Source organism: Canis lupus, unplaced genomic scaffold (genome assembly GCF_048164855.1).
Source record: "Canis lupus baileyi unplaced genomic scaffold, mCanLup2.hap1 Scaffold_324, whole genome shotgun sequence".
In the NCBI taxonomy this organism is placed as follows: Eukaryota; Metazoa; Chordata; class Mammalia; order Carnivora; family Canidae; genus Canis; species Canis lupus.
Window position 1 is genome coordinate 8,488 of NW_027326550.1, and position 20,211 is coordinate 28,698.

At 49.0% G+C, this 20,211-nt stretch overlaps 1 protein-coding gene and 1 pseudogene across 2 annotated transcripts; one reads left to right on the plus strand and one right to left on the minus strand.

Annotated features, from left to right (window-relative positions):
* Window positions 1-213: 213 nt before the first annotated feature.
* LOC140629886 (uncharacterized) lies at window positions 214-9,544 on the minus strand (annotated as a pseudogene).
* LOC140629888 (zinc finger protein 75D-like) lies at window positions 9,370-19,375 on the plus strand. 2 transcript variants are annotated; one of them, XM_072819370.1, is made up of 9 exons: window positions 9,370-9,481; window positions 10,784-10,906; window positions 11,210-11,402; window positions 12,294-12,388; window positions 12,658-12,784; window positions 13,677-13,768; window positions 14,030-14,156; window positions 16,140-16,250; window positions 16,426-19,375. In XM_072819370.1, exons 3-9 carry the CDS (start codon window positions 11,279-11,281, stop codon window positions 17,019-17,021), a joined length of 1,272 nt encoding a protein of 423 aa, XP_072675471.1. In that variant the 5' UTR covers window positions 9,370-9,481; window positions 10,784-10,906; window positions 11,210-11,278; the 3' UTR covers window positions 17,022-19,375. The 2 variants fall into 2 exon arrangements, with proteins under 2 accessions (XP_072675471.1, XP_072675470.1); XM_072819369.1 differs by having other exon boundaries at window positions 12,294-12,460; window positions 16,426-17,371.
* Window positions 19,376-20,211: the final 836 nt, after the last annotated feature.

Sequence of the window (20,211 nt, forward strand, 5' to 3'; positions counted from 1 at the left end):
TTTATTTATTTATTTAAGATAGGCAGAGACAGAGAGAGAGAGGGAGGGAGACACAGGCAGAGGGAGAAGCAGGCTCCATGCTGGGAGCCCAATGTGGGACTCAACCCCTGAACTCCAGGATCGCACCCTGGGCCAAAGGCTGGCGCTAAACCACTGAGACACCCAGGGATCCCCAAAGATAAAGTTTCTAACACAGAAAATTAGCGCCAAAGGTTAAGAGAGTGGAAGGGGGAACACCTTTATTTTCATTAGAAATAGTAATGCATATAAACCTGTAGAAACCATTAAATATAACTGACAAGGAAGCAGGAACCTGGATGGGGGTGATGTAGATGAGAAATCTTAGAAAGAGGAACCCAGATACCATGCTTGCTCTGAGAGTAAGTCACTTAGAGTAGCTGTCCCCTGTGGCTTAACCCATCCTTCCTGCTTTCCTCTTCTGTGAGTGGCTGGGATACAAAGCAGGACCTCTTCTCAGGTAGAAAGACCTAGAGCAGCTGCTAGTTGTCTGTATTGGTTTAGGATACTTGTAGGCCCCATCCAGAAACCAATGGAAGTTCCAGGAGAGACTCAAACTACAGAACTGATCTGTTGGCTTTCCTACACCCTCATAGCCCGTGTCCCTTCTTGGGGTGTGAGTGTGTCTTCTCTGTGTGCCCCCTGCTGGCGGATGAGGACAGGGTTCTTGGGGAAGCTTTTCTCACACCCAGAGCACGTGGAGGGCTTCTCCCCAGCGTGTCTTCTGCTGGGCACTGGAACGGGAGCTGATCTTGAAGCTTTTCCCACACTGTGCACATGGGTGGGGGCCCTGCCCTGCGTGGCCTCGCCGGTGAGCACTGAACTGGGAGCTGTTGTTGAATCTCTTCCCACAGGTGGTGCACTGGTAAGGCTTCTCCCCAGTGTGGGTCCTGGAGCTCTGGTTGAAGATGTACAATGAGACTGGAGCTCTGGTTGAAACTTTTCCCACACTCCCCACAGTGGTAGGGTCGCTCCCCCGTGTGTGTCCTTAGGTGGGCAGTGAGATTGGAGCGCTCGCTGAAGCCTTTCCCACATTCCCTGCACCTGTGAGGCTTCTCTCCTGTGTGGATTCTCTGGTGCCGAACGAGGTAAGAACCTCAACTAAAGCTTTTCCCACACTGCTGGCACTTCGATGATTTCTCCACTTGAGCGACTGGCTGGTGGAGACAGGGAGAGCCCCAAGAGCCATCTCCCAGGCTTAGGACATGGGCATAGGCCTTCTCCCCAGCACGGAGTATCTGCTGACTCCACCTCTCCTGGGATGGGGGTCTCCCCTCTTGCTCCCCTGCAGGGCATCTCCACTGCCCTCTTAACAGAGGCTCGCCTTTCTGGCCTCTCTTGGGCTCAGGGCGCCAAAACGTCTCACTAGACTTTCTCCATAGGGTCTTCTTCGCTTCTGCTTGCCCCAAACCATCCCATTTCTGATTCTCCTTTTTAGTTTTGTTCTTGATCTCAAGACCTGAGGGAACAAAGACACTGGACTGTGGAGAAGGAACAGAGCATTGAGGAAAGTTAGAGTTAAAGCAGCATAAAGGAAATACCTAAAAGGAGTCTTTTTTTTAAGGTTTTATTTATTTATTCATTCATTCATTCATTCATTCGAGAGAGAGAGGCAGAGTCATAGGCAGAGGGAGAAGCAGGCTCCATGCAGGGAGCCTGACATGGGACTCGATCCCAGGACTCCAGAATCATGCCCTGGGACAAAGGCAGGCACTAAACCACTAAGCCATTCAGGGATCCTGAGTCTTTTTTTTTTTTTTTAAATACAAAGATTTTATTGATTTATTTGAGAGAGAAAGAGAGAGGCAGTATGAGCAGGGCGAGGTGGGGACCAGGAGAGGCAGAAGGAGAGGAGGGAGCTGACTCCCCACGGAGGAAACTTGAAGTGGGGATCAATCTGAAGACCCGGAGATCATGACCTTTGACGAAGGCAGGTGCTTTACCAATGGAGCCACCCAGGGGCCCCCGGGATGGAATTCTTCACAGTATTCAGCCTTCTGCTAAGGGATAGCCTAGTTTCTTTTCCAGCTGTAGTATTTTCAAGCTCCAAACCCTGTGGTCACGGGGAAACACCCCTAGATTCCACCTACTGTCCCACACTGTGGTCTTTTTGGATGTTCGAACACAGTGACACATGCAAGGCAGAGAGGTCAGCTCTGTCACCTGCCAGTCTGTCAGCCTGCCAGCCAGGCTCCACCTGGAATCCTTACAGCTGCACCAGAGTAACAACAGGCTGCCTGAGCTCAGGTGAAACGAGCAGAAAGTGTGTTGCCAGGACACGGCCGGCCCACACTCAGCTCAAGAAAGGAGGGTGATGCTGGAGGAGAAGGGGACAGAGTCCAGGCTGGAGGCCTGTGGCAGTCTGAGAAAACCGAGGATAGGAGCTGCACAGGAAAAACACCATGTACTCCGTGGAAGAGGTGGTGGAGGCGGACTGTCACTGGAGGGCAAGGGAACAAGGGCCGGCCAGCAGGGCACTGAGCATGGCAGCAGCAGAGGCAGCTCCCTCTCGAGTGCTGGCCTGAGGGACTCTGGGTGGACTTCCCAGCTGTGCCTTGGCGGTCAGAGCCAGCACTGCTACCCATGTGTGTGGGAACAGGACTGGCAGGTGAGGCCTCCTTCCCGGTCAGGATCCTGGAAGTCTTTCCATCCCTGGCCGCACCATCTGTCCAGGCCCCTTCTCCAGCCTCCATGGGCTCGCCCTCCTGCTGGCTCAGCTCTCCAGCCTCTGTTGCCCTTCCCTCCTGGCCAGGAACAGCACAGCTTGCCTCCTTGGGTGCAGAGGCCCAGGAGCTTGAGAGGGCATGCACTTCTCAGAAAGGACACAGGGCTCGGGCACACGGCCTCCCCTCCCCTTGCGGTATCTCGACCCCAGGCCATGGAACTTGGTGTGAGACTGCCCTGGGGCCCGCAGAAGCCCCTGCTCCCTGAGTCATTCTGCCACCATCCTGTCGGGCTGGCTGTGCTGAGGAGTCTGGAGTTCCTCATGATGTTGAGCATTCCAGACGATGGCCAAGACTGGCTTGGGTGCATCGCCGCAGGGCCCGCCTGCTGTACAAAGACAGGGGACACGATGACATACAGGGGCCTGCATCCCACACGGTAAGTAAGGTTAGCAGCCCAGGAGGTGACACATGGTTTGTGCAGCTCTGCCACGACTGAGCTGCCATCCCTGGGAAGCCAGCACAGTGGGCTCCTCTCCTGAAACACAGACGTTCAGCAGAGTGGAAAGGCCATCCTCTGATGATAAGGGGTTGTGGAGTATTTACCAGAGCCGCCCTTTTGTTTCTCTTTCTCCTGAATCCCCTCCCCCCCATTTCTCGTGAGGTGACCTGTGTGACCTGTGGTGCTCGCCCATGTCCACAGTTGGGGTAATTCCTGAGGGCGTGTGGCTCTCCTGGTGTGACACCCTGCAAGGGCTGGCTGCCTCCTGAAGGTCTGGGCCTAGTAGCACAGCAGCACAGCTCAGGTGCATGCCAGGCTCACCCCTGCCCATCGGGAATGCTCTCCGAGGTGTGTGAGCGCACGTTCACTCGCGTCGCTGTGGTGTCCCTCGGATGGTGCCTCGTTTGTCCCAGCTACACGCGGCCCCAGGCTTTACCTCCGCACTCAGTCCCCATTGCTTCCTGCATCCTGCCCCCGCCTTGTTCCCGCTCGCTGTCACAGGTGCTGTCCGCCCTGTCCTCACCCCTCTGGCGCCTAGCTTTACCTTTCCTGCAGTCTGCGTGTCCTTCCTATGCTCAGACTCTCCCTGTTTGTCTCCTGCTTCCCTCGCCCCAACAGTCTCCACACTCCTGCCTGTGGCCTTCTTTCTTGCATCTTCTGGTCTATGTCTCTCTCTTAGCAAATGAACACAGCCAGCCTGGACCTGTGGGACGGGACCTCCTTACCCAGAGAGTTCTTTCTGTCCTTCTTCCATGTCACCCCCTTGTAGAGGGCCCTCTGTGCAAAGCCCACGTGCGTCTGTCCTTCCTGACAGAGGGATCCGGCTCTGTCCTCACATGGGACCGGTCCCTGTAACAACATGGGGGGCCGCTGCTACCCATAAAACAGCACTGCTGTTGCCTGGCATGGGGCAGAGATGGGACCACAGGCTTCCTCCCTGGGAAGCACCAGGGGGAGCAAAGGGCCACGTGGAGACATCAGATGGATAGACAGCAAGCAAAGGTGTGCCAATGTGTGGACCTCATGATCTTTCTAACATCTTGGGGAGGAAGGGGCTTGGGCTTAGAGTGAAATGGGAACCTCAGGAGACAACATGCATCAAACACACCTCACCTGGGCCCCAGCTGCCGAAAGCCAGTGCCTGTCTCCTGGTCTCAAAACCCCTCTTCTGGGCCAGGTTCTTGGGGAGAAAACAGCCTCTGGTGGAGGGCCGCTGCCACGAGCAGGGGCTCTGAGTGGGGTCACAGTCCAGCAGCATTGGGAACCCGTTACAAGGCATCTTCCTTGGCTCCACCTCCCCGCACTGAATCTGAAGCTCCGGGCAGGGGGGCAGGAGGCATGCCTCAACATGCCCCCCAAGTGAGTATGAGCATAATAAAGTCTGAGGACCACTACTAGCACCTGTGGCTTCTGTTTCATGAGGTTCCATTCACCAACTGTTGGCATAATAGGTATTTATTTGAAAAAGAAAAAAACACCTTATTTTCATTCTAAAGCAGTATATGTACATTATAGAAAAAAAAATTAATGAAGTGGGAAGCTCTGAGCCCCACCACCCAGAGATGACCTTAGTATTCCTAAAAGCATCACAGTACCTCAAGCCTTTCCTTTTTTTTCAGGCTAGCTGAATATATTCTGTTCCAGAAATCCCTCTTTAAGAATCTAGGAAGGAAATGCTTCTTTTTTGTAGACAAATAATGGAGCTTTAGGGGATACCACAAGTCTGTGAGCCTGAGGAGGTTACAGTACTTGGGATCTGAGCAGCCTGAAGGCAGGGTGAAGAGCAGAAACAGAATTAGGCACATGGTAAGTCCTGCCCCGCTTCACATTCAACCCCAAAGTTTCAGAAGCCACACACCAGTGGTGATATGCCCAAAGATTAAAAAATTAAATGCTAAGATTTATACTGATATTGTTTCATCTGCTTAGAAAACAGTATAGCAAATACACCTGCTAGTTTTCCATTTCATAAACAGAAGATAGACAACACAGACAGTGTGAACATGCAATGGTTTCCTCTAGGGTTTGAACTGAATAAAGAAAAGTTACCGAGTAGGCATGCTGTCCAACTGGCTCAGTCAGAAGAGGCTGTGACTCTTGATTTTGAGGTTGTGAGTTCCAGCCCCATGTTGGGTGTAAAGATTACTTATAAATAAAATTATAAAAAAGTTACTGAGCACCCTATAATGGGAGTTTTCAATTAAGCATGAAAGGCAGAAACGATTATGGGTGGTCTTGAAATGTGTGCAACCACAGTGCTTCACTGGAAGAGATGTAGAAAAGACAGAGCCTTGGTCTGTCCCCATAGTGGAGTATTATTCAGTGTTGAAAAGGAGCAAAGTAGTGATGCAGGCTTGACACCTTCAGGGTTTCAAGGAAGAGCAGGGTAGGCTGGAAAAGTATTCTGTCGTACGATACCCTTTGTACAAAATCGCAGAAAATGCAAATTGAAAAAAAAAGATATTAAGGAGTAACTTCCTATTGTTACAGGGTTTCCTTTCTGGGGGTGAAAATGTTTTGAAAATGGACAGAGATGGTGATTGTACAATACTGTGAATACTTCCTTGGAGACGCCACGCCCATTCCTGTCTGGCCCCTCCGCCCCCCCCCCCCCCCCCCCCGGGTCATTCTCCAGCACAGCAGCCAGCTCGGTCCCATAGAGCACTTCTCTGAAAGTATCTGCCTTCCTTTGCTTGTTGTCTCTTTCCCCCATGGAGTGCAGGCTCCTGCAGGCCAGGGGCCACGCCTGCCCTGTTCACTGGGAAATCCCCAATACGTGACACACTGCAGGTACCTCAACGCTCCCTGGGTCCCTCAGAGCCACCTGCATCCCTTACGTCCCAAGCTTACAACTGTCCTTCAAGTGACTGAGAGGTGGTACACAGCGGCAGCTGGCGTCCTGGCAAGTGCTGCCAACCTCCTCTGCTCCCTCTCACCTTCACTTCTTGCTCACCTGTTTCTTGCTCTGCCTTTCACATCCCAGATAGATTTCAGGTCACTCTTTAACCCTTACATTCCTATACCGTTTGCTCCCATGAACAGCTTGGCTGTGAAATGTGGGTGCCACAAGGGAGAGACCATCACCACAGAGAGAGGGCGAGGGTATCTGGAGCAGGATGACTATCAGCATGCAGGGGCTCCCGCTCCTCACCTCTCCTAACTCTGCCTCCACACACTAACTACCCAATCACATGGATCCTTTGTGAACTTCCTCAGTTCGGACCCTAATGTGTCCCCACCACATGGCTCTGCCTTCTCCACATTATGTCAGCACCACTCTTCCTCCCACAGCCCAAGGACAGGTCTCCCTTGTCCCTGAGGATGGAAGCCAGCACCTCCCGTTGCAGCCATGCAGTCTCTGCACCCAGCGAGCTACTTCCTGGTGACCAGAGGCTCTCAGGCTACAGTGTCCCTCTGACCCACACTTCTCATTACTATGTGCCTCTCTCAGACTCTGGGATCTCACTTGTCTTCTGCCCACAAATCCCACAACCAAAGCCATGTTCCTTTTGTCCTTCTGTGCCTTTCTCACCTCCCTTCTCCTAAAAGGACAATATGGTTACGCTGACTGGATGTCAGACCTAGTCTCTTTTTGACAAGTGCATACTTTGTGAAAGCATCACCTGCCCCATACTGACCCCTGAAACCCGGCAGCAGGAGCAGCTCTGATACAACTTCTTAACTGTTGAACACATGGCATCTGCACTCAGGGAACCTCTCAGCAGGAGACTCTGGGTTTTAATTCACCAACTCATTCCCCTAATCCTGAGTGAGGGATAGTTGGCCATTCCCTGGCCTTCTGTTGGAGCTATCTGAGTTTTTACATCTGTATTAGGGACCCTAAACATTCACTGAATTTATCAGTGTCTACATTATTGCAGCAAATGAGAAATTCTCCCCATAGATACAGGAAACAGGACCACCCTAGGTAGCGCATAGTTTCTGGTGGGCGGTGGAGGGCTACTGTGCATTTCTCTAGTTGGCTCCTCTGCACTATCCAGATTCCTGTGTTCCTCAGCTCTTCATAACTAAACTCACCAGGTTCTGAATGCCTTTTCTCACCTATTGCCCAGATCCAGTCTGTATATCTTCAACCAGAGCCACAGCTTCCTCGCCGTTTCTAGACACTGCTCACTTATGCACATCTGGATCACAAGTAATTATGAGGCACTAAGAGGTTCAGGAAAGACTATGATCCTGAGTAGGCTGTGAGGCAAATGCAGACTAAGATCTAGCAACCTTCTGAAAGGCAGCCATCACTGAGGGAATTAGTCAGTGATGACTATATAAATGGAAAAAACAAAAAGAGAGAATTGGTTATCTATAACAGCAGCATTACTAACTCCAGCCTGCCACGCAGCAAAACCATTCGGCCCGCTATGGCAGCTGCACGGTGTCTCGGAATCAAGCGCAAGTCTTTTCTCTCACCGCTTCCCAGCTGTACACTGAGCATTTTTCAAGCAGTGCCCGGGCAGGGAACAGGATTTCAAAAGGAAAGGCTGGGGCCACGTTGGTGGGCTCCACAGCAAGGGGAAGCAACTCTGGCACAGACTTCAAACTACAAAAATCATTACCGACCCTCATTCACTATCCCCCAGTTTATACCTTATTTCTTCTTGCTTTCTCAGGGTCTCTTAGTTTTTCTCCCCCAACATCCTCCACCCCCATGTTATGAATCAGGCCCACCAGTGGCATGCAAGGCCACGGCTGCAGACTTCATTTATTCACTTTAGGAAGTTCCAATTACATGCTCAGCCTTGGGTCTGATGGTGAGGATCTCCATGCTACGAGCACTACTGTCCACTGGTTCTCGAAGCCTGGAAAGAAGCGCTGCCTTTGAACAAACTAACTCTCAACCTGACTCAGATTCCCAGGAAATGAACCTGCTCTGAAACCTACTCCACTGACCTAGGCAGATGCCTATTCTTACCTCCTGTGTTTAATTCTTTGCTCTTGCTCCGAAAGGATCAGAGAAGCACAAAGGATTCCAAAGTAAGGGGATCCCTGGGTGGCTCAGCGGTTTAGCGCCTGCCTTTGGCCCAGTGTGCCATCCTGGAGTCCCGGGATCAGGCTCCCGGCATGGGGCCTGCTTCTCCCTCTGCCTCTCTCCCTCTCTGTCTCTCGCTATGTCTACCATGAATAAATAAATAAATCTTAAAAAACAAACAAAAAGGTAATATGCGGCCGGGTACTGGCCTCCCATTTTCATTCCCACCTTTACCTTCCTTCCGGATCAACTGCCCCAGAAAGATGGTCCCTCAAACAGCCTCCAGTGATGCTCCAGGTTTAGTCTAGGAAATGCAGTCTCTTCGCTGCCCCGCGGCGCCCCCGTGAGAGGTCTACAAGAACTTCTTTTCTAACCTGAGGCCTTCCCCCCAACACTAGCGGGATCGCACCTAGTGAGAACGTATGGCGGGTGTGCTCACACCGCAGTCTTCTCCAGCTCTCCGTCCGCGTGCGCCGGACCCCACTCCCTGGGGGGACCTTTGCCATTTCCCAAGGAAAAACCCCCTTTCCCTTCCTTCGGCTCGCGCGGCGCTCGGCTTCGGGCTCGCGTCCTCCTGGCCCGTGTGACCACGGAGGGTCGCCGAAACGCCGCGCCCTCCGGCCGGAGCCCCTGCGGCGAAGGCACTGCCCGTGCGCTCTAGCCCTGGCCGCCCGCGGGCCACCCGACAAGCAGCCCGCCGCGTGGCAACGGCTGACGCTGGGAGGCCTGGGCACCCGAGATGCCCGGAGCCTGAGAAGCGGGGCGCACGAGCTCTGGCAGAGGCCGCGGGGACGCCCACGGGCGGGGTGCCGGGTTCCGGGAGCATGCCTCACGGCCGGAACCTACCTCACCGGGCCCCCGGGATGGCTGCGAGGGGCGCGCGGCCCTGAGGAGGGCCAAGCAAGGCCTCGGAGCCGCCTGACCGCGACGAGAGCTCGGGCAAGGCCCAGGGCCCCGAGCGCGGCGGCGGCCACGCTCCCGGCGGGGCTCGGGGCACCAGGCGCCGCCGGCCGCCCGAGGGCCACGCAGGCACCAGCCGGCCGCGCCGCCCCCCGCCCCCAGGCCGCGGCGGGCCGGGCGCTCGGGGGCACTAGTTCTTCCCGGCCGCCAGGGCGGCACCGGGCGGAAGGCCGCTCCCCCGGGCGAGGCGGCGGCCCGCGGCGGCGCGGCTGCTCGGAGCCCCTCCCCGGAAGGGCGTCAGGGCGCTTCCGGCCCGAGCGCCGCGTCGGATGGGCCCCGGGGCGCCGCGGGCCTGGGGGCCGGTGCTGAGGCCGGGCTCGGAGCGCGCCGGGCGGAGGCGGCGGCCTGCAGGTGAGCCGGCGGCAGGGGGAGCGGCGGCGCCCGGAGCTGCCGAGGGGCCCCGGCCGCCGCCATTGTCCGTGGGCGGTGGCGCCGCTGGGCCGGGCGGGCGCAGCCTGGTGGCGGGACGGGCCCGGGAGCCCCGCCGTCAGGCTCCGAGGCCGCGCCGCCGTCCCGCCTCGCTGGCCGCCGTGGCCGGCCCGGGCCTGTGCTGGGGCCCGCTGAGCCGCGGGGCAGCCGGGCCGGCCGCCTGGGAGCCCCGTGGGAAGCGGGGCGCCGGGACTTTGCTCAGCCTTGCCTGGAGGTCCAAGTGACCGTGGAGGAAAGGGAAGGTGGGCGGACGGCGCCCCACGCCAGCGACTCTCCTCTCCTCCCTTGCGCCTTGGCCTTTGGAGAAGCGTTTTGTAAGCAAAGGAAAGGTCAGCGGTGGTTTTTCTGGTTCAAGTCAAGAGAGCTTTAAACGCAGGAACCGATCCGTGCCCGGCGCCCTCTGTGCTGCTCGCAGGGAAGCGTCCCCGAGGAGTGTTGAGCTCTAGCTCCGTGGCCCCTGGCTGCGCGCTGAGATAGGACTGCTTTTCCCTGATTGCTTTCCTTCTCTGCTCTCACTTTTGGGTCCCAGCTCTCCTGCCCCTATCGGTCAGTGGGAAGGAGAATCTGGAACGTTCCACGCACCGAGGGCTTCCGTCTTCACAAGAGGATGAAGGGTCCGAGAAGTTGGACTCCCTTGCTAGAGACAGAAGACTGGGCTGACACGTTAAAATTTAAGAGGAACTCAGAATGTTCCCCTGATCCTCCCTGGGCTTGGGGAAGCTGGGATAGGACGCCCGACGAGGAGGTGTTTGCATAACCCCCAAGCTCTGTGCAGCCGGAGGGGTCAATGTTCTCACTGTCTAACCTTTCCTGAATCGTTACCATATTTACCAAGGCCAAGTCCTCAGTGGGCGTTTGTCTATAGTGAACTGTGCCTTATTTCAAGTGGCGAATAGCAGAGAGAAAGGGGCTGGCGGTGGATTCTTTAAAAGGAAAGCAAGGCAGGATTTTTCTCTTCATTTTTCTCCCATTGTGACTAGTGGGTATCCAAGCTCATGTGAAGGATCCCTGGGTGGTTCAGTGGTTTGGCACCTGCCTTTGCCCCAGGGCGTGATCTTGGAGACCCAGATCAAGTCTCAGGTGGGGCTGCCTGCATGCAGCCTGCTTGTCTCTCTGTGTCTCTGCCTCTCACTGTGTTTCTCATGAATAAATAAATAAAATCTTAAAAAAAAAAAAAAGTTCATGTGACTTTCTTACTGATGTGCACTTTTTTTCTGCTCTTAGTGTTTTAGGAAGAAGATCCTTTTACTGATTGTATTCCAGCTCATCCATAGTTTGAGTTGCCAAGAATGGTTGTAATGAGTGAAAAGCAGAAGACAGGAAACCATTGAGGGTTCCAGTCAAGAAGTAAGTCTGTCAAGTATGCATGAGTACATGTAGTGTGTGCAACCCTGGTAGTCTGTTCTGTACTGCATACAGATGTATGGGAGTAATTGCATTTAGAGCCAGCATTTTCTACGACTTTTTTTTGTTATGGTAATTTCCCCAGGTTTTGTAGTTAATACTTTGTAGAAAATGATGGTCTGATATCTCCTTTCGTCTGTCATTTTTATTAACGTCCTACGGTTGTGCTGAGTTTTTCCTCTATTACCACCAATCCCTAACCAAAAGTAAGTTCTTTGGTAACAACTAAAAATTATTTATTTCTAGGTTGCATTTCACGAGCTTGGAAAAGAGGCAGTGCTCTTCAGAAAAACTGTTGACGTCACAGGTTTCAAAATGAAGACAGCAGAGTCACAGCTAGTGACCATGTCCCACAATGAATTCTGGAATATACATCCAGGGCTACAAGAACACTGGAGCTGGAATTCTCATAGAGAAACTGAGCCTATATGTGAGAAAGGTAAGACAGGATGTGATAGTTATTATTTCCTAGAATCTGTGATAGGAACTTTGGAATCAAAATGTTGTATTTTCTAGCTATTGAGCACTGTAGATATCTAAACAAACACACTGGCAATTACAATGGTTCTCAGGTATCAGTAGAGTAGACCAGTTGTGGGTGAAGTTGGTCATTGGCCTCAGGTACAGGAATATCCACACCACTGAACTCTGGTAGTAACATCGTGAACTCTTTTCTTTAGAAAGTTGGAGAGAATAGTAGCCATCTCATACTCATAAAATACAGAAGGAACTGAGCTCAGAAATGGGTTATCAGGGATCCCTGGGTGGCGCAGCGGTTTGGCACCTGCCTTTGGCCTAGGGCGTGATCCTGGAGACCCAGGATCGAATCCCACATCGGGCTCCCGGTGCATGGAGCCTGCTTCTCCCTCTGCCTGTGTCTCTGCCTCTCTCTCTCTCTGTGACTATCATAAATAAATAAAAATTAAAAAAAAAAAAAAAAAAAAGAAATGGGTTATCAGTGGCAGAATGTGAACACAATTGTGTATCAGAAAAAAGTAATGATAAAAAAATTATATCTTTTAGTATACACTGGATTTTCTAAGTACTTCGTTTTTAGATATATATAGTTTTGGCCTGATTGAAACGATTTATTTCATGAGGAAATTAAAAAGGGCTTTTATCAAGTCACTCAGGAAAATCAGAGAACCTCTTCTAGGTGTCAGCTAATTGGGCTCTTATCTGCAATGAGAATGCTACTTTAAGACACCATACACACTTGCAAAGGTGTCCTGTCTCTGATAAAAGAATTGGTTTTGCCTCTATTTTAGAAATGTGGTCTGAATGTTCATAGACGTAAGAGAAAATTCTTCTGGCTCTTTTCTACCTACAGCTATGCCTGTTCACCAGATCCTAGCCTTTTCTGACAAGACCACCACCACCAAAGACTGGACAGTGGCACCCAGGCTCATCCTGCCTGAGTCCCAGGTGAGCTGTGCTGTCCAGCCATTGAGGGCTGCCTTTCCCTGCTGCCCAGGACCCACTCTGCCCAGCTCGCAGGTATATTAACCCCATTGTTCTCCCTGGGGAACTGGGCACCTCCTAGGTTGTTGATGATCCCTTGCTTCTATACTATTCAACTTTTCACTTCAAAAAGAATGTGCTATTCCTTGAGTACCCAGGGTCTACCGTGGGCCGGATGGTAGGGCTGCTTCTGTAGTGGCAAGTACTGAGCTGAAGCCCATTGTCTTCTTTAGAGCTTGTTGACATTTGAAGAAGTGGCCATGTATTTTTCTCAGGAAGAATGGGAGTTACTGGATCCCACTCAGAAGGCCCTCTACAATGATGTAATGCGAGAAAACTATGAGACTGTCATCTCTCTAGGTAAAGAATCTCCCTCTCCCATCGGGTAGAAGTTTTATAATTTGCTGTGTTCTTTGGTTAGCTGGCAATGTATTCCCTAGTAACTGGTTCTCAACTAGATGGCATGTGGATGCAATGCCTATGCTCATTCTTTGTCCTAAAATTCTTCATCCCTTCCTTATCTCCAAGTCTGCTAGTTTTTACCTTTCCCATCCCCATGTAAGATAACATCATTTATCCACTACGTCATTCCAGAAAATTAGAGTCATCCTTTACTGTGATCTTGCCATCACAACCCACTACTATTGCATCACTATCCTTTTGGCTCCAGCTTCATAGTATAGCCCAAGTGTAGCCATGTCTCATCATTTTGTGATTCTAAATTCCTTATCAAATCATGAAATTTCTATGTTGTAAATCTTAGGTTGTCTTCTCACACAAATCCAAATTCCTTACTGAGGTACCCAGGAGCCTACAAGATGAGGTTGCTGTTCTCCTCCTTGCCCTCGTCTCCTTCCATTGGTGTCTTTGATCAGTCTTCTCAATCAACACTGATTTTGCTGTTGCTTGAATTCACCAAGCAGTTTCGACTTACCATTTCTTCTACTGGCATATTGACTCTGAGTTCTATATTTTTTTCAACATCTCTAATTTTTGCCCAACTCAGAATATTTTAAGTAACAAAAAGTGAGATTTTCTTTTACTGACTTCATGAAAACTGAAGGAGCTGATTTTGGACATTACTAGATGGTTGATTCATTCTGGCTTACTACGAAAAGGCCACTACTAGGTATCACTTAGTTTTGTAAACATGTGCCAACTGTACTAAAAGAAACAGCATTTTCTATATTTTAGAAATGAGGTAACGATGTTCATAGAAGTGAAATTTTTGTTGGTTCTTTTCTACCCACAGTTGTGCCTGTTCACCAGATCCCAGCCTTTTTTGAGAAGACAAACACCAAAGACTGGACAGTGACACCCGAGCTCATCTTGCCTGAGTTCCAGGTGAGCTGTGCAGTCCAGCCATTGAGGGCTGCCTTTCCCTACTGCCCAGGACCCACTGTCAGGTCATGGGCATATTAACCCCATTGTTCTCCCTGGGGAACTGGGCACCTCCTAGGTTGTTGATGATCCCTTGCTTCTTTAATTTTGCACTTTAAAAAATATGATATTAATTCCTTAAGTATCCAGGGTCTACCGTGGGCCGGATGGTAGGGCTGCTTCTGTACTGGCAAGTACTGAGCTGAAGACCATTGTCTTCTTTAGAGCTTGTTGACATTTGAAGAAGTGGCCGTGTATTTTTCCCAGGAAGAATGGGAGTTACTGGATCCCACTCAGAAGGCCCTCTACAATGATGTAATGCGAGAAAACTATGAGACTGTCATCTCTCTAGGTAAAGAATCTCCCTCTCCCATCGGGTAGAAGTTTTATAATTTGCTGTGTTCTTTGGTTAGCTGGCAATGTATTCACCTGAGAGGCTGTGTTCTAGTAACTGGTTCTCAACTAGATGGTATGTGGATGGGGAAAAGTATGCAGATCACCTGAGGAGCTTTGTGCTGGTGCAACCTCCGGATGCTATGTAGGTTTCTTGATTTTTTTCTCCTCCCCTAAATCTCTTCTCATATCTCTCACTTCTCAGTAAAGAACATTCATCCAGTAACTAAGAGGAAGGAACATACAGTCATCCTTGACTGTGATCTTGCCGTCATAACCCATTTTAATGCATCCCTGTCCTTTTCGCTCCACCTCCACAGTGTAGCCTGAGTGCAACCATGTCTCATCCCCTTGTGCTGTTAGCATCCTGGCTTAAACCAGCAGCCTGTCTAACCAGACTGACCTCAGTACCTTATGACTGGTGCCCCTGTCTCTCTCCAGAATATTTTAAAAACCTGATGAAATCATGACATTTCCCATTTCAAACTTTACTGGAGTCCTTAGGTCCTCCAGGATCTGACTCTTCACTGTCTTGCCCTCATCTGCTGCCATTTGTGCCCTTGCTCAGTCCTCCTGAGCTTCACTGATCTTTCTGTTTTTTGTACTTGTCATGCTTGTTTCTACTTTCCTCTTTCCTCTGCCTGGCACACATTCTGGCCCATGGCAAAACTCTCACTTTTACGTTTCTGCTGCATATCGGTTTTCAAGGAGGTCTTCATAATATCTCATCTAAGATGGCTTCAGAGAGGCAAAATCTTAAATGCTGAGTTATCTTTTGCTTTAGTTTTGTTCAGAAGATTCATCACGTGCTGATAGCTTTGTTTGTTTATTGCTGTTTGGTTTTCTGCTCCCACCAGAAGGTGAGCTTCCATGAGATCAGTGGGCTTGGATTAATCTCCACTATATCATTAGCCCAGAGAGAGTATCTGGCATATTATAGCCAGTCATTACATATTGATTGACTGAGTGAGTGATAAATACTTCCCCAACCTGACTGTATATTTTGGAAAGTTTCATTAAGGGGATGCCTGGGTGGCTCAGTCCATTAAGTGTCTGCCTTCTGCTCAGGATCCCGTGTTCCTGGGATTGAATCCCACATCTGGCTCCCTGCTCAGCACCGAGTCTACTTCTCCCTCTAATTCTAACTGCTGCTCCCTCTACTTGTGCTTGCTCTTTCTCTCTCTCTGTCAAATAAAATCTTTTTAAAAAAGAAAAATTTCACTAAGTGATTCTGGTCTGTTTCTTCCACCTGGACAAGGACCAGTGAGCTATAGGCATGGGAGGAATGTTTCCTAGTCCATTACGTGGCGCTTAAGAGCTAAGTAAAAAGTAGGTGCACCTGGGTGGTTCGGTTGGTTAAACCTCAAACTCCTGATCTTGGCTCAGACTGAACCCTGCATCAGGCTCCATGCCCTGAGGGAAGTCTGAAGATTCTCTCCCTTGCCCTTCCCCACACTTGTGTGCTTGTGTTTGTTCTCTCTCTCTCTCTCAAAATAATTGAGTCCTTAAAAAAAAAGGTAAGTAAAAAGTTACTGTTTTCATGAGGGGAATCACTGGTGCATATGATACACTTGCAATCCACTGATCTGTATCTTGTTCTGCTAGACTTGGCTGATCCTAAGGAATTAGTAGGACTTACCTTTATTCCCTGCAGACTCTGGAATTTGGTTCCATCTTGTTCAAATATAGGGCAATCTTGGCGGCAGAAGAGGGGCACTGTGGATGGATTCCCATGTACTTTATCCTCTCCATGAATCCGGCTTAGGTTTATTTCTCCATCTCTCCATTGTGTATACAGTATAGTATAAACCCAAAACCAGACGGGAGAGTGTACTTACTCATTGACCACTGTAAACTGTTCTTTGCTGCTTCTGAAATAGTATGGAGTGGGTGGACAGTTATTGAGTTCCCAGTCCTTGACCTCCGTTTTTCCATTTCACAGCGTTATTTGTGCTCCCCAAACCTAAAGTGATCTCCTGTCTAGAGCAAGGAGAAGAGCCATGGGTTCAAGGGCCCTTGGAGTTCAAGGACAATCCTGGAGAGCTGCCTACAGGTAAATATACCCTGGGAAGAGGACAAATGTTCCTTGATAGCAAGTTTTGCAGGGACTTGGCATGTATAATTCTGCTTATCTAAATTTTGTAAGTCAGTAATCATTGGATTTTTCTCTCCATTCCTGTATTTTGCTCTTCCCTATAGTTGGCTGATTATTATCTTTATTCCCATAGGGTTAAAGCTCAAAACTGACACTGAAAACCATCAGCCTATATGTCTTTCTGACTTAGAAATACAAGCACCAGGAGACTTTGTATCAAAAAAGACCAGAGTGAAAGTTCCCCCAAAAACAACAGGCAAAGAAAATCATAGTGATACACACAGGATGGGGAAGTGGCATCAAGAGTTTCCAGTTCATCAAACAAAGGAACTTTCAATTTGGGAAGAAGAGCTGCAGAGACTTATGGATCTTCACAAGAAAGCCCGTGCAGTAGAGAAGCCTTTTACATGCCAGGAGTGTAGGAAAAACTTCAGACTGACTTCTGATCTTACTAAACACAAAAAAATTCACACAGAAGTAAAGCCATATAAATGTCAACATTGTGGTAAGAGCTTTAGAGGGAAATCAGATCTTAATAAGCATGTAACAATACACCAAGGAATAAAACCGTATAAATGCTCCTGGTGTGGGAAAAGCTTCAGTCAAAATTCAAATCTCCGTACACATCAAAGAACTCACACTGGAGAGAAACCCTTTATGTGTTATATATGTGGAAAGAAATTCAGTCAGAATTCCCACCTTACTAAACATCGAAGAACCCATCTGTAGCATAAACATGAGAACATTAGCAGGCATTCAAGCCTTCTTAAAACCAGAAGACTACCACTGAATGGAAATATATGTGATGTCCTTAGTATGGAGAAGAAAATGCAAACTTATGAAGCATAAACAATTCATCAAAGGAAAATTTGGTGATATATTTCTCAGAAAGGAATCAAGGTTGACTCTTCAGGGGATGCGTTAGTTTTTTACTAATTACATTATTACTAATCTTCAGGGAATTCATAACAAGAAAGGTGTTCAAAGAGCATTCTGAGTCTGGAATGTACTATTTTGTGATTGTACTAAGCAGTTAGCAAATTCAGCTTCAAAACGCAAATACACCCATGTATTACTAATCAGTCTTCTGTGATCATCATGTTGGTTTTGCATTGATCTCCACATGATAGGAACATTTGTAGCATGGTCTTCCAGAACAAGAAACAATACCTGCATGTTATCTTCAGGGTAGTAGGTATACCAATTTCAAGAATCCTGTAGCACAAAAATGAGTTCTGTCATCAAGTTCTGCAAGAGTCAAATTGGATTTTTTTTCTTCTCCTTTGTCAGTGGACAGTTTCCATAGTTGAACATCATTTGAATTCTATCATGAACAATTTAGCTCTTGAGGCCTTTTAGCACCATTTTTACAGTGATAGAATGCTATTTACCTCACCATTAGGTTATCTGCCAGAAGTAACAATGTACTAACTTAGATCTCTTATTGGTCATGATTGATAAAGGAAAATACCAACGTCACATGGAAACGGTTTGGAATTTTAGGTATGGATTATATATTACATGTAAAGAGGAATTGTTAGCAAAAAAGAAAGTAGGCATCGGCCCCCCTCCACCCCAGCACACACACATACAATGTCAATCATAAATATTAGCACTTTCCTGGGCCTAAATTGAAATCGATGGAAGTTAAGGATCAAATTAGGTCTTTGGTTTTTTTTTTGCTTTTGTTTATAAGAACAAAGAGAGGGTTCTGTATAGAAAGTAGATTGTGCGCTACCTCCAGGATGTGGTTTACTAGGTGTGCCAGGAGATTGGGTTCCCAAGAGGGAAAGTTTGGGAAATGATGCTGAGTGGTAGGCAAGGATGGGTGAATCTGCATTCATATTGTCTTTCACTGTAAACCATCACTAGGCAGAGTCCACCTGTGGATGTACACAGCATTTAACAACAGCCTTAATTGGTAACTAATAGATGGCTGAACATCTCTATGGGCTGTGGATCATCTTAGGACTCTTGTCTACAGTGACTCAGCATTGGAGGTTTTAGGTGGTGTCAGGAAGGGGGTTAAATGATCTCTTCCAAATACCTTATGAAAGATGAAGTTAAGGCTCAGATACAAGGACTTCTTCAAGATGGTAGGCAGTGAGTCGGCTGTCCCTTAGCTGCATCAGTGAGCCCTGAAGGCAGGATTAACAGGATGTGTACGTTACCCCTGCAGGGCACTGGATGACATTGTGTTGTATCTATTTCTAACTATAGAACATTCCTGTGGCTTGATTGGTTGCCAAAACACTGCGGTCTCCATGTTCTCTATTTCAACTCAGGGTTATTCTAGGACAAGAGGAGTTGCTGAAAGAAAAGCACCTCACAGCCTGGCCAGTGGTGGATGCTCAGCCCATGTGCATTTGTTTCCCTTTCCCCTGCTCCCCAGTGATCTGCTGGGCAGACTGCAGTAAGGAAGCAGATGTATTTATGGCACTGTAGGTGGTGATTATGCTCAGTTGATTTAGTCCTTGGCCTCAGTACATCAGTACATTATGGTGTAAGTCACCTGAGCTGGTGCTCTCAGCAGGATTTTATTTTCTTCCCCAGATGAACTACACCAAGTATTAGTTCATAAGCACAGACAACTATGAAGCTCCCTTCTACATAGCCATTGCCCATCGCCCTCATCCTTAGGCTTTGGGTACCCTGTTCCCATCCCAGGATACAGGTGGACATCTTGGTGCTACGTTCAGTCGATTTCATGGGGGCTGCTTGTGTGCCCAGACACTGTTCTAGACTGAGAGCATAGTAGTGAGCAAAAGAGCCAAAGATACACCCTCACAGGGCCAGTGTTCTAGTGAAGAGTAAAAGGAGTTGTTATGGTTTTCTCCTCCCAGTTGCAGATGAAGGATAGTTGTGGGTAATGGGTTGTGAGCAGAAGCCCCACTTCTGGGCTAAGGCTTTTGTTTGTTGGTGCAGGACTCTGTAGTGTTCTTCCTGCATCAGTCGTGGAAGCCCATATAGAAACGGGCCACAAAAAGTCAAAGTCATCTGGGATCCTGAGCCCCCCACCTCCATGGAGAGCACCTGTAATGGACTTTATGGGAATGAGAAATAAACTTCTGTTAAACTACTGAGATGTTGGTGCCGTGTATTTTTGCAGCATACTCTGCCTGCCCAGGCAGAGGTGGCTATTCTACTAGAGTTCTGGAACCTTTTCCGTGGACTTTGCCCTTAGAAGATATTTGCCTCCTAGATGGCCCACTGAGCTCATGTAACACGGATAGGCACGCTGAGGAACTGACAAGACTAGGCAATAGGAAAGGACTGATTTTTTACCTGAGACAAGTCCAGGTTGGTCAGTTTTTCAAGTGCATGGAGCAACCATCTATCTTTCCCTCCCTCTCTGGTTTCATTCCCCTTTCCTTGCTCTCTGTTCCTCATGCTCCACTGTCCTTGTCTATAAGATGATCAATGGGCTAGAGAGAGGATAGGTTGCCTTTCATTCCTCCCATGAGTGCAGGAGACTTTAAGCAATCACTTGGTAATTCCCTCTTTCATAGCTTCTGTGAGTTGCCTCAAATTACACAGGACCTAGGACAGAAGCACATTTGTCCTGATTGGTGACACGAAGGTGACTGCCCTCTGGACCAAGTGGTTGGGAAGAAGGTTGTACAGGAAAGCAGGAGCAGGACATTGCAGTTGAGAAGTGAGAAGCCTCTATCGGAGTGTCTGTGTAGCCAATAACCAGCAGCAGTGTTCCACAACTCAGGATTAGGATTAGGGTTGGACATGTGCACACTGGAAGAAGGAATTTCTGTAGCTTCCTCACATGAATGAGAGCAGATTACCAAAAAAGCAACATGGAATCAAAATGTATTTAGACATGGTTTAAAGAGAAAGTGTAACACACAACCCTAGGTTTAGCCTGAAACATTAGTATTAAATTTCTCAGAAATACATCCTTTATAAC

Bases quoted from the DNA above. Each gene is read 5' to 3' on its own strand.
- LOC140629888 (XM_072819369.1), top strand. From the start codon at position 11,279: ATGAAGACAGCAGAGTCACAGCTAGTGACCATGTCCCACAATGAATTC. The intron at 11,403-12,293 runs GTAAGACAGGAT...TTCTACCTACAG, and splicing joins TGAGCCTATATGTGAGAAAG to CTATGCCTGTTCACCAGATC. The intron at 12,461-12,657 runs GTATATTAACCC...TGTCTTCTTTAG, and splicing joins CCACTCTGCCCAGCTCGCAG to AGCTTGTTGACATTTGAAGA.